General features: G+C 43.6%; 1 protein-coding gene across 1 annotated transcript; it reads right to left on the bottom strand.

The window, feature by feature from the left end:
* Positions 1-10,003: 10,003 nt before the first annotated feature.
* Positions 10,004-12,490, bottom strand: LOC146859335 (zinc finger MYM-type protein 1-like). The gene has a single exon (XM_085647162.1). The coding sequence runs from the start codon at positions 12,488-12,490 to the stop codon at positions 10,004-10,006; it is 2,487 nt and encodes an 828-aa protein (XP_085503288.1).
* Positions 12,491-12,858: the final 368 nt, after the last annotated feature.

The following is a 12,858-nucleotide window of genomic DNA, read 5'->3' as shown; positions in this document are numbered from 1 at the left end:
GAAAGCCCCTTTTGTGAAGAGTCAAAGTGATCAATATAAAAGCTGTAACAAAAGAATAAACGTTAATGATGCTAGTCTTCACTTACTGCACAGACCAGTGCTTAATTTGTGCTGGTGCTTGCCGGTGCTTAGCACCGGCACCTTTTTATCAGGGCCGGGTCTACACTGCCACTGCCAACTTACTTCACCGACACGACTTCACTGCCCCGTCTGGGCCCGGACCACTGCACTGTGGTCCGGGCCCAGACGGTCCAAGGCCCAGTGACTCTGCCTGGTGGCCCTCAGGATCGAGTGATGTATACGGGAGTTGCACTACGCGCCCTACAACCTAAGAAAATCCTTGCCTGCTACCACACGCATATTGAAGGTAATACATTCACGAATTGTTCGCGCTGTAATCCGACCCCCCTGAACTCGACAAGACCCGCATTGAAGATGGGACTTCTTAACTGCCGCTCCCTCCCTAAACATGCGATCGAATTAAATTTACTAATTCAAGATCAAGATCTCGACATACTGTTTTTAACCGAAACATGGCTATCAGATAGCACTGACCCGGACATCGTTACGGCCCTTCCCACAGGCTATCTCTCTCAAGCTTTACACAGACCCAAAGGGAGAGGAGGGGGGGTAGCCATAATTCTCAGGGAACAATTCACCTGTAGAACCTCCAACGCCTACATTGAGGATTGCGAGAGCTGTCAATTCTCCATCCAAACCTCCCCAGCTCATTCCCTGGCAGGGCTGTTGATCTACCGCCCCCCAGGTGCTCCTGGGAATTTTATTAATGCCGTCATCGAATCGGTATCACAACTAGCTTCGTCCACCTCTAATTTCCTGATGCTAGGTGATATAAACTTCCACTTCATGGATCCCACGGATCGGTTAGCCTCTGACCTCCGGCAAGACCTAACATCACTAAATATCCGTCTGGTGATCAACGAGCCCACCCATGAGAAGGACACCTATTGGACCCCATCCTCACTAATATAGCAACCATCACCACCAAATCACCCGTGACCCTCCCATGGACGGACCATTTTTTGGTCCCTTTCTCCTGGGAAATTCCCACTTCGAACCCCCTAACCTCTAAAATTCAGGTAACTGACCGACGATGGCGCAAACTGTCACCTGAAGAATGGGCCGCCACCCTTACAGACTCCATCCCCGAGCTCTCTTCCGACCCTACCATGGCTGACAAGCAGTTTAATGAGTGGATCACCTCATCCCTAGATACTCTGCTCCCAAAAACTGCGACCCTCAAACATCCTAAAAGACTATCTTCTGCTCTATGGTACACCCCAGAGCTCAAAGCTCTGCGCCAGGAGTGCAAGAGAACAGAACGCTCCTGGAGAAGAGACAAATCGGAAATTAACAAAAACATCTACTCTACTTCTCTTCTATCCTATAAAATCGCTATCCGAAAAACTAAAAGCGCGTTCTTCCAGGAGAGAATAGAGAAAGCGGGATGCTCTAGCAAGGAATCATATGTCATCCTTAAAGAGCTTATAAAAACCCCAGAACAGAGAACGGGATACCCTTCCGATCCTAAAGCCGATCAGGAGAAATGCCAACAACTGGCTAATTTCTTTCACGATAAAATCCAAACAATTCTGGATTCAATTCCCCCTGCGAGTTCGTGTGAAGAAAATGTTCTCCCATGCCCTACACCACCTACTTGTCTCTCCTCGTGGGGCCAAGTTACAATAGAAGAAGTACGAAACACGCTTAATTCTATGAAGAGCGGATCCCCTAGGGACCCTGCTCCACTCCGAATCCTCAAGGAGGTAGCCCCCACAATCATCCCCCCTCTCACTCATCTGATCAACACCTCACTCCAACAAGGAGTTGTACCCCTGAGTTGGAAGACAGCCGTCGTAAAAGCCCTATTGAAGAAACCATCCCTCGACCCTGAAAATCTGGCTAATTACAGGCCCATTTCCTTACTCCCAGGAGTCAGCAAAATCACTGAAAAACTGGTCAATAGGAAACTCTCGCAGTTCCTGGAGGCCAACAACAAGCTAAAAAGTTCCCAGACGGGCTTCCGACCAGGGCAGGGCACTGACATCGCCCTCCTGGCAGCGGTGGAGGAGACCAGAGCGCTATTGGATGGGGGAGGATCAGTGGCAGTGATCCTCCTCGACCTAAGTGCGGCGTTCGACACCGTGAACCACCAACTCCTCATTAAAAGACTCAAAAGAGTTGGTGTGGAAGGCACAGCCCTGTCCTGGCTTTCATCCTTCTTGGCCCAACGGACCTACCAGATCTGGGAGAAGAACGCCCGCTCCTCCGAAATGCCCCTCCAATGTGGTGTGCCTCAGGGCTCCTCTCTGAGTCCCACATTATTTAATATCTATATGTCCACATTGGAGGAGGTCATCACCCCATTCGGAGTGCGCGTTATCAGCTGTGCTTTCAGTGTTGCTGGAGGAGGGCGGGCCACTGATTGGGCTACATTTGGTACTATAGGGCAGGGGGCTGCGGCAACGTGCCGTGCGTAACTTTTTTTAATTCCAGAGACGTGGACAACACCCCAGCACACACGTACTGGACGAGTCACCAGCACCCATTAACACAACGTCGTGGCGGGAACTTTGAAGCAGCAGGCAGCCTCATAGTAAGTCAATGCCACCAGCAGTAACCGAAGTAAGTACAAAAAACAATGCTGCTCCTTTTACTGGTGCGTGGGGACGGTCACCTGAAACGAATCAGAGGCCCCAGCAATCATGCCATGAGTACAGTGGTCGAAGTGTGCGGGATCGGCAGGGCGCGGCGTGCTGCCACTTTGATTACAGGGATTCCGTTCCTCTACTTATTTATTTTGAAAATGCGTCCCAGGACGCAAGCCTATAAGTAAAGCTCGGAGTTCCTTGCGTTCGTGACGCGGCAGAGAACAGTAACAGGACTCTTCCCTCTCTTTCAGTGTAGCAGTTCTGGTCTTACTGAAAACCGTGACTCCAAAACGGGGTTCTCACTCTCTTTCCTCTCCTTTCTTTTATTTGCTCCACTGTGAAATGGATCCAAAAAAGAAAAACACTTTTGCAGGAAATGTCGTATTTTTCTGACATTTTAATTTCAAAGTGCAGCATTGGTAATAAAAGGTTAAACGTATGAAAAATAAGTAAATAAAGTAAGACAGAGTGGTAGCAAACTGGCCAGATTGATTTTATTCACATCGAAACACATTAGCGCCACTTTTACAGAGTTTGCCAGTGAAGCGCTATTTTTGCTTTCTTGTCTTTGTTTTCCCTGGGCTTGCAACTAGTGCACCAATTCCGGAGGTACTACAATGTGTGGATTGGAAAACAAAATGTGTACTGCGGCTCTGCTTCCAGGGATGTGGTCTTTTGACCATACTGCTTATGTAAGGATATAAGCAATGGATATTGAAATGGGTCCATTCAGGCAAAAGAACTCACTGATTTCTGAATAGTGAGTGTAAAAGCGTTAAGGTAACCATGTTGTTCCTGCTTACATTTCACTTGGTTTGCTAAATTTTGCATTCCCTATGAGTGAGGATGTTGTTACTTTTTCTTTGTAGGTCGCATATTGCTCTTGTCTAGTGCGTAATTTAAATTGAGCCGCATCCAGGTGTTTATATCTGGCAACAATTGGGTTGTAGTTAAAGGCAGTGTGAGCTTTTCTCAGTGGGGCAGTATGGTTCAGTAGGGGAGAGGATGTGGCACTATGGCCAGAGCTGCTTAATTTGGAACTGGGGAACCAGGTTCTGCCTTAATGACCAGTCCACCAGACCACTCTCCTGAGGGAGCACAATCCTATGCTAGACCTTAGAAGGCCTCGCAAGACCTTAGAAGCTCTGGTGTCTTAGCACCAGCAGGTGGAACCTAGCATGGCAAATGTAAGTTAACCTTCAAGGCTTATCCACCACAAACCTTACAGAGAAGTTCACCTCCAGTCTTGTGGGCAGGCCTATGAAGCAGCACACCCTAGAACAACAGTGACTCTGTCACTAAGGTCACAGGACCCTTGAGAAGGGCCAGCTTTAGAGCAGTGCAACTGGTGTGACCACACCAGGTGCTGACTTTGGGTGGAGGCATTATGTTTGCAAGTATGTTATGGTTTTAAAAGCGCTCATTGCCTCCTTCCTGGCCTCCAGCAATTTTCAGCAACAATAAAAATGTCATGATGACTCTGGTGATTAATGTTCTTCCTAGAGAGAGATCGGAATGTTGTCTAGTGGAAGTTTTGACTCATGGATAGGTAGTTCAGAGGGTTAATGTGCCTGATGCAAAGAACATGTACCATGCAGATCACACAGTGCACATCATGTAAATAGGTCAGTGGGCTACTGCTTTTGTCAGAGAGATCCTTTTGTGACTTGAAGTTTATAAGTTAAAATCCTAACATAGAACAGTTAGTTATTAACTGCCATCTAAGAGCTGCATGTATAAATTAGTGCATTATGGTTCCCCCCCCCAATCTTTGATTATCCTAATGTTGCAAAAAGTACTCTTTTGGACAGATATCAATTCTGATTATCAAAGAGAACCCCCAACCATGGTATTACGTTTTAAATTCTTAGTTTGTGTTTCTCCAGACCAATCACTATTAAACTATACGGCCTACTAGTATGGTTGTCATTTGACTCCTTCACCTTGTAATCCTTAGTCTTATATAACATTTCCTATACACTGATTTACACACGTATTGATTGTCTCTGTGTAATGTTTGTGATGTAAAGTGCTCTGACACCCTAAAATGGTATGAGTGGCGCTGTAAATCATCAAATTAAATGCATCTGAGATAGAGTGTGGTTATGGAGACTTGAGAAGCACTGTTAAAGGGTGTTAGTGACTGGATCCATGGCAGAGGTGGTCATTGGGGGGCACTAACAAACATTGTTGCACAGAGCGCCACGGGCGCTAAAGCCAGCCCTGCCTTGTTTCAGCAGTAGTAGCTGCAATTCACCAGGGATTGGCAATGCAGAATTTGCATGCACACCAAACTAAGTTCGCAAACTTCACAGTCTCTCTGCTTCATTCACTAGCACTTTTAAAATGTGCTGCCTGCTGTGAGGCCACTGGAATTAATTATGCACCAAATAAGGACAAAATTATGCTGCAGTGTTGACTAAATTATGCATTAAAAAAAAAGGCTGCAGCGTAATGCAGTATATTTTCTGATATTTTATTATTTTGACATTTGTACACATGCTAACTGTCTCTGGAAAGATTTTGCCTCAATAGTACCAGTGTTACATACAAATGCAGCAGTGAGAAAGGTGACCAGTCAACCTTTGCAATAGGCCATCCACTCCCCTGCAACACAAATCAATTTTTTTTTAATCTTTTGATACGTTTGAGTTATAAACAATTTATTAGTTTAAATGGTCAGATCATGCAGCAGATCTTGCATTAGGATGCAAATATGGCAGAGCCATGATTATATAGAAAACATTTGCAAACTAGGATATTTTGCCATTCATGTTTGAACTGCTGTTGTGGAAAAAGGGAGAAGTGCTGATGAAACTCCATGGCTCGGAGACAAATGGCTTGTGCTTCCACATTTTATTGTATTTAGGACATTCTGTGATTGGAAACGTATCCCACTTTGTGAATGTATTTTAATGTCAATAACTCATTCTAACCTTAAATAATCATGTGTATCCATTGGTTGATTAAACTGGGCAGTGAAATGCCAAACAAATACAAAAAATTGAGATGGTTGCGCATTCTGGCCACACCTCTGGCTCCGTCCTCTGACTCAATCCTTGGGTTATTCTCGCTCTCTAATTCTCTGCCCACAGTTCCCCTACTTTTTTCCCCCCACTTCGACCACTGATAGTACTACTGTATATGTTGTTGTTGTAGATGTAGAGAGAGGAGTAGAGAGAAAGCCAAGGCCCTGTCCAGCGTGTACCACAGCCGCTTTGTTGTCCAAACTTGGCGTGTGCAGCAGCCACGGCCACACAGGAATTAGTTTCACAATCACAGCACTTTGTCTCGACTCTTCACTTCTTCTCGGGCCGTTCCCCACGAAATGCAGTTTGGTTTGGTTTCACTTTCTGGTGGTCTCTCACTTGACTTAAGTCAACAACAAATGACTGGGTCACCCACTAATACATTCTACAGCAACATTTTCTACATACAATTTCTGTAAAAGCGATTGGTTTCATTGACATGCAAAATAATCTACGTATAACATTTAAGATGTCTCTGCTCATTTTTAGAAAGTACAAAACATATACCGTTGTCTTTATTTCTGTTTTCATTCCCTTTGATTTTCCTTATGCACATTCCATGTAAAGTCGGCGTTTATATCAAATGCTTTTAGAACTATTTAGACAGGCAAAGATGTGAAAGCGAGAAGTTACGCCAGAGACATAGGTGGCCGAGCTGTCTCAGTATGAACTGATTTTACAGGTTCAGCTAGGCAAGATGGCGGTGACTGACAGTAAAAAACAGCCATCCGACTGCCCACTTTATACAGGGCTGGCGAATGGCTTACCTCCGATGGTACTGAGAGCATAAGATTTACTCCGTCAGCTTTCACCTGATGGTCCGCCCACTTCTAAATCAGGTGGGCGGACTGAGAGTCTGGAGAAGAGGGTACTCTGTGGTCATTGCATGTGCACCATACTCTCATTACCACTAATTTCCAGCAATCCACTCCATCTGATATGAGGAGTAGCTGCAGAGAGAAATTTTAAAAATGCTAAGCGCAGGCATCAGATAACTTGGCCTCACCGAACACCATTGGACGCATTAAAAGCCTTGTGATTAATGATTGAAATAACTGTGACTCCCTAAAACTGTAACGGCAAATTTGAGAGTATTAAGCATGCCTTAAATGCATTGACCTAGCAAATTGTTATCTTTCGCCACACTCTCACAAGCTTTGCTGTAAAGAGACCAAGGCAAAACTTGTCTCTGACATTTCTGGTCTATGTAGTTAGAAAGGTTAAATCTTACCCCAAAGCCTTCAACAAAGCAAATGCTCATTTGCTTCCTAAACGAACGGTTACGCGGGAATGTACTGCTAGAAAGCTGATGAAATAGTGCTTTAAACCTGTGCTTTCTACTCATGTTCCCTGGTGGTGCACATATTTTTGATCTAAGTCACTAGTGGGTCACTTTATTTGCTACTCTTTCTTTGAAAGAGTACACTGAACGAGATGCGTCTTTCTGTAAGAATCCCCCCCCCCTCCCCCCAAAAACATATTTTGCCAGCTAAGAGATGAAACACACCCTGAGCTCGATGCTGCATGAGTATCTTTCACCCCCAGTGCCATACAGCATTCCAGAATGTCAAAACTCTAATCTTTCATTACTTTAATTGGATAGTGCTTTTTAGGTGGGTATTTGTAGAAATGCTAAGTTGTTGACAGCAGAGAAACCGTGCTGCTCTCTAGCCCTCAGTATTTGCCAAAACCCTACCTATACTGAGCTGGTGTTGTGCAATGAAAATACGAGGCAGCTGCTTATGGTACCCACAACAGACTGTAGGGGCAAGTTGCTGCTAGAAGTATCAGTCACCATGTCCCAATTGCCAGGCAAAAAATATGTCACATTCCTAAGTATGCCAAATATTCTTGCATAGTTAACAACAGGTGAGACTTTACATGACTGAGGTAGTCCGTGCAATTTAGGCTTTGTAGGATATGTGATAGCCTATGCCCATGCTGCGGCTCTTTGGCAACAGCCTGTCAGTAAGGCTTGGGAATTCTCTATAATCTGAGCCATTTCACAGTGCTGTGCAAAACAGCTGTAGAACATGGGCCGGATAAGATGTGGGCAAACACTGTTTACAGATTAAATTAGATGGGGGAACTACAGCACAAGTGACCTGCACAAAACAACTTGAGAAACAAGTTTTCACACCTCAGATGCTAATGAGGAGGCCTAAGGACATAGTGTAGCAACACTCCTCAAGCAGCGATGGACCCAAAGACTTTTATGCAGCTTGGCCCATGGCAGTTGCCTGTCAATGGCAGCGAGGTGTGGGACCCCTGCTTTCTTTCTCGTATCTTCATCATGTAGGACAGCCTATATTCATCAGCACACTTTGTGCAACAGCATAATGTAATTCCCTGATCCTGGGGATCACCTGAAAGGTGGGATTAGCTAGCGGAGTAGGCATGCTGGAGCTATATAGGTTTGTTGCACACAGTGTGCAGAAGGTGTGTCTGCAGGGTATGAGTGTCTTCACAGGCTCTGCAAAGAAAGAAATAGATATCTGAGATTAGAGCATGTAAAACATTAATGTTTCTGTGTCACCATATATAAATGATGTAAAGAGTGAGTGGGACAAGTGGAATTTTTAACAGGACATGTAGATTTCTGCACTATTTTGGCTCTCCCTCAGATTGCCGCCCCCCCTGGGGGGGGGGGGGGTGGCACGCACTTCAAAGAGGTCCGAGAGACACCAAGTATCGCCGCTAATAGTTACCTTGATCATGCAACTTACATGCACATACATGACACGGTCCAAGGCTACACAGTTGAATACACCGGTGACTGGCAGTACAAAAGAAAACACACAGACTGCATGATCTATCTGGGGACTCAGAAAAACCACATGTGACATCCATCAGAGAGCTGCGTGAACAATTACCTGGTAATCCCCTCCGCACAATGCAAACATGCACATACATGACACTGTTCATGTAACCTTCATCTACAGCTGACATTAAATGACCATACATCATGGTCCCCCCCATTAAAGCAGTGGGGACCTGCACAAACGTGATGTGCTCTGTGGACCCAAAACTAACTTAACAGTGTCGAAGCCTGTGATTCTTTATCTTTCAAAAACAGCAAATTAATTATTCACAGGGAATGACTCACTGTGTGCCCTTAAAACTAAACGCAGCACAAAGGGGCCAGTCAGCTCCACCTTTCCAACACAGACCGGATACAAAGCCCACTCTGGTGGCCCAAAGGCAACAACCAGGGGTCGCGCCCTGTCATTACTTCCAAGCAGAAGCAACCAACTCCCTGGGAATGAAAAGACATGTGCTCTTGGTACCCAAAACCAGCTTGCAATAGTGCATCTCTCCTTCACAGCAGCCTGAGCACACACATGGTGCACAGCCTGCCTGGGGGCCCAAAGCTAAAATACAGGGAGGGGCGACACATTATGATCACAATCCTTAAACACAGTTGTGGGGGCCATGGGAACTTGTTCAACTCTATCCAAGACCCGGGACAAACTGTTCCGGCGCTGCGGCACTCCTTGAATATTCAGAAGAAACAAGAAATATTAAATTTTTCTGCGATTTTGTTTTCACATTACTTTCATGGTAACCAACAATGTTAAAAGTCTACAAGAACAGTAAAATCATAATAATGTGTCAAGTACGGAATGGCAAGGCTTGCACACTGCCGGGTGGGGTTTACCTTCAGCCCCCTGCTGGTGTGTGAAGGGAGGGGAGTGGAGGGTCCATCGACCGGTTAACTGTGGAGGATTAGGACAGTCAATCAGATCTTTATCAATAACCTGTCGTTCGGTGCCAAAGACCGCTCTGGCCTCTTCCCAAATGAGAGGCCTGGGGTCCCGCATGCCCACCTCAGAATCTGTACCCCAAACATGGCGGGAGGGCCCCCTGCACAAGAAGGGTGAGGGGGGGAGGAAGACGGATATGAATTCATTATAGTAAATTCACTGAAAACAACACTAAGGTTAATATGACTTTATTATTAGGTCTTGTAATAATATAAAAAAATATTGTTTTAATTAGCCGCCCCTCTTAATACGCACCAAAAATACAACAAAACAGAAGACCACTGTACAGTTTAAGAAGTGCATTGCATATATTGTAACATTACCCGCTTAGTTGGAACTTATGTACTGACATGTGTTAAAACTGGTGCAGAAAGAAAATGTAAGGTGCAGAGCTGTATCACATGACCAAGGTTTCTCCAAGTTAAATAAAGAGTTGAAAAAAAACACAAAAAAAAACCAACAAAAATTCAAAATGATGTATAGGAAAGTAAATGAAAACACTATGTTTAATTTTCAAGTAAAACGTAAATCCAACATTCTAAAATGTTATTTTTCTTGCTTTTCTATTGGCAAAATCATCAATGACATCGTCGAAGTCTACTTCATCACTCAGTTGCTGTTCTATAGACAGTATGGCAAGATTTCTTAAACGTAAGGCACTCATTGTAGATCTTAGGTAATTCTTAATCAATTTCAATTTAGAAAAACTTATCTCACAACCAGCAACACTTACAGCAATTGTGAGGAAAATTCGCAGTAGTATTACAATATTTGGAACGGAGTTCTCAAGACTGTATTTTAGAATAAACTGCAAAAGTTCAAGGGGACTGTCCTTCCAGGTCTCTGTTTCGTGTTGCGTAGCAGCAACAGAAATAAAACTCTGAAGTCTTTTTCTCTCAACGAGGAACTCTTCCTCATTAATGTCATCATGATAATGATTTAATTGACATTCGTATTTGTCATTCAAAAGATTCGATGGAGTAAGGAAAGCATATTTTTCAGCAAGAACATGAAGTTGTTGAAATCTTGTGGTGATTTCTTGGATCACTCTGTCCAGTGAAGAAAACATTTCTCTCCTCAACTCAGTTTCGTATGTCAATTCAGCATCTCGTGATTCTTCACCTGCCATTAGTTTCTTCTTTCTACACCGACGATCCATGACTATCCCAAGATCATCACAAATTTCTTTGGCGTAAGCTACTGAATTGTTAACTAATTCACACCTATTTTCAGTTAGAAATGCTTTTAAAGCATTGAGTTTTATGTCACATTGTTGTATATTCAATCCTTTGGTTTGGAGGTAGACCTGAGTGTCGTTAATTTCAACAAGGACGGATTCCCACAGGCCAAGAAAGCACAGGAAGGAAAAAGATTGTAAAGCAACAAGCAGCACACCAGCATCTGACCTGGTAACTCTATTTTCTTCTTCACCAGTTAAACGTTCTACAGCACTTAAGATTTTTGAGTAATTTTTTTTTACAACACTCACAGCATCTCCCCGTGCACTCCACCGAGTCTCTATTACACGCTTGACACTTTGGCCAGTGACTGAAGTCAGAATATCCCAGCGATGGGTCGAGGAAGAAAAAAACACGAACAAACGCTCCACAGTTCCAAAAAAGGTCACAGAATTCACAGCAACAGAAGCTGCATGTAAACCAGCCAAATTCAGCGAGTGATTTGTACATGCGACAAATTCTGCTTTTCCATTAATTTCCCTGATGCGTCTTTGAACGCCAGTATGTTGACCAGCCATCACAGCAGCATTATCATATGCTTGTCCTCTACAATTTTGAATATCAATTCTGTTGCTTTCTAAATTCTGCAAAATCATAGTTGAAATATTCTCAGCGGTTTTACCTTTTGTTTCAAGGAAATCGACAAATGATTCCACAACCATCACTTTATTTCCATTGATCATAACATAGCGTAAAACTTGGCTCGTCTGATCCTTATGAGAAATATCAGGGGTGCTGTCGAATATCATAGAAAAATACTTAGCTTCTTTCACTTGCTCGATAACCTTGCTTCTTACTTTTTCTCCCAAAAGTTCTATAAACTCATTCTGGATAGTAGGCGACATATAGGATTTAGCATACTTTTTCCCCAGCTTAATTCTTACAGTATGCTCACGTAGCACTGGATCGTATTTGGCCAACAAATGAACCAATTCTAGAAAATTTCCTCTATTTCCTGTTGATTCAGGTTCATCATCAGTCTTGCAATGAATTCCTTCTCGGTGACCCCGTAAAGCCAAATTTTGTTTAGCTAGGAATCTAATGATATCCAACAATCTTGAAAGTATCTCCCTCCACTTCTTTACTTCGTTTTCAACTTGTTCTTGTGCCTTTTTGTCAATTGTTGCTCCACATCGGATTCTAATTTCCAACTCCTTCCATTGTGTGAAACATCGAACATGGGCCACACTAGATTCATGATCGCAAATTTTAGGATTGAGTTTCCACCACGTGTTGAATCCATCTGTAGAATCAAAATTTGAATGACTTCTGTCTGCAAATAGTCTGCAACAAAAGCAGTAAAGAGCTTTCTTGGAAGGAGAGTACACCAACCACGATCTCAACATTTTTTCATTATTTGGCAGAGTTTGAAAAAACCACTCGCGTGTAAGTTTTCTGGTTCGTCCTTTGATTAAAGCACCCTCACGAATGACTTCACCAAAATCAGAATCTAGATGTTGAACCACAGACGCCCCTTGTCCTACCAGTAAGATACACGCGTCATCTTTAATCCTACTTGGCCAAAGACCAACATCTTTTAAGTCAACAGCTGGAATTTCTTGTTGGTTACACCCCTTATCACTTGTTGAAGTTGAAGGATCACTTGACTTTGATGATGGTTGGAATTCAGATTCGGAAATTGCTTCAGTAACAGTAGTATTAGTACTAGGAGTTTCTGTTTCGCGACTGAGGTATTTCAGTAGTGCACCTTCATGCTTTTTTAATTGTTCCTCTCTGGCCTTTTTCATTTTTCTAAAGGCTGCACCACTTGGTTTTATTCGCTTCATCTTAAGTAAGCTTGAAAGAATAAGAAAAAGAAAGATATTCATAATAAAAAGAATAACGGATAAATACATCCATTTTAAAATGTTAGCTTGTAGTCTTCCCTGTTTAAATTGCAATAAAATACAGTGAGCTAAGAAGGGCATGCGACTCCTAGACCTTGTAACCCTCACTGTCTTGTTATCTGACCATTCTGTACATTGATGACCATACGGAGGGGGGCGTCACATCACGTCCCAGCTGTCATAGCGTGGCAACTCGCCGGCGAGGTACATTTTTTGAGCAGTGCAGTGCTTGCGGGCATAGATATAATTTAGCTCCTGCTGGGCCCCCAGAGTAAATACAACGGAGGGAAACAAAAGCACACAGCTGG

This window comes from Triturus cristatus, chromosome 3_2, assembly GCF_964204655.1.
Source record: "Triturus cristatus chromosome 3_2, aTriCri1.1, whole genome shotgun sequence".
Taxonomy (NCBI): domain Eukaryota; kingdom Metazoa; phylum Chordata; class Amphibia; order Caudata; family Salamandridae; genus Triturus; species Triturus cristatus.
This window is presented reverse-complemented; position numbering and strand designations above follow the sequence as displayed.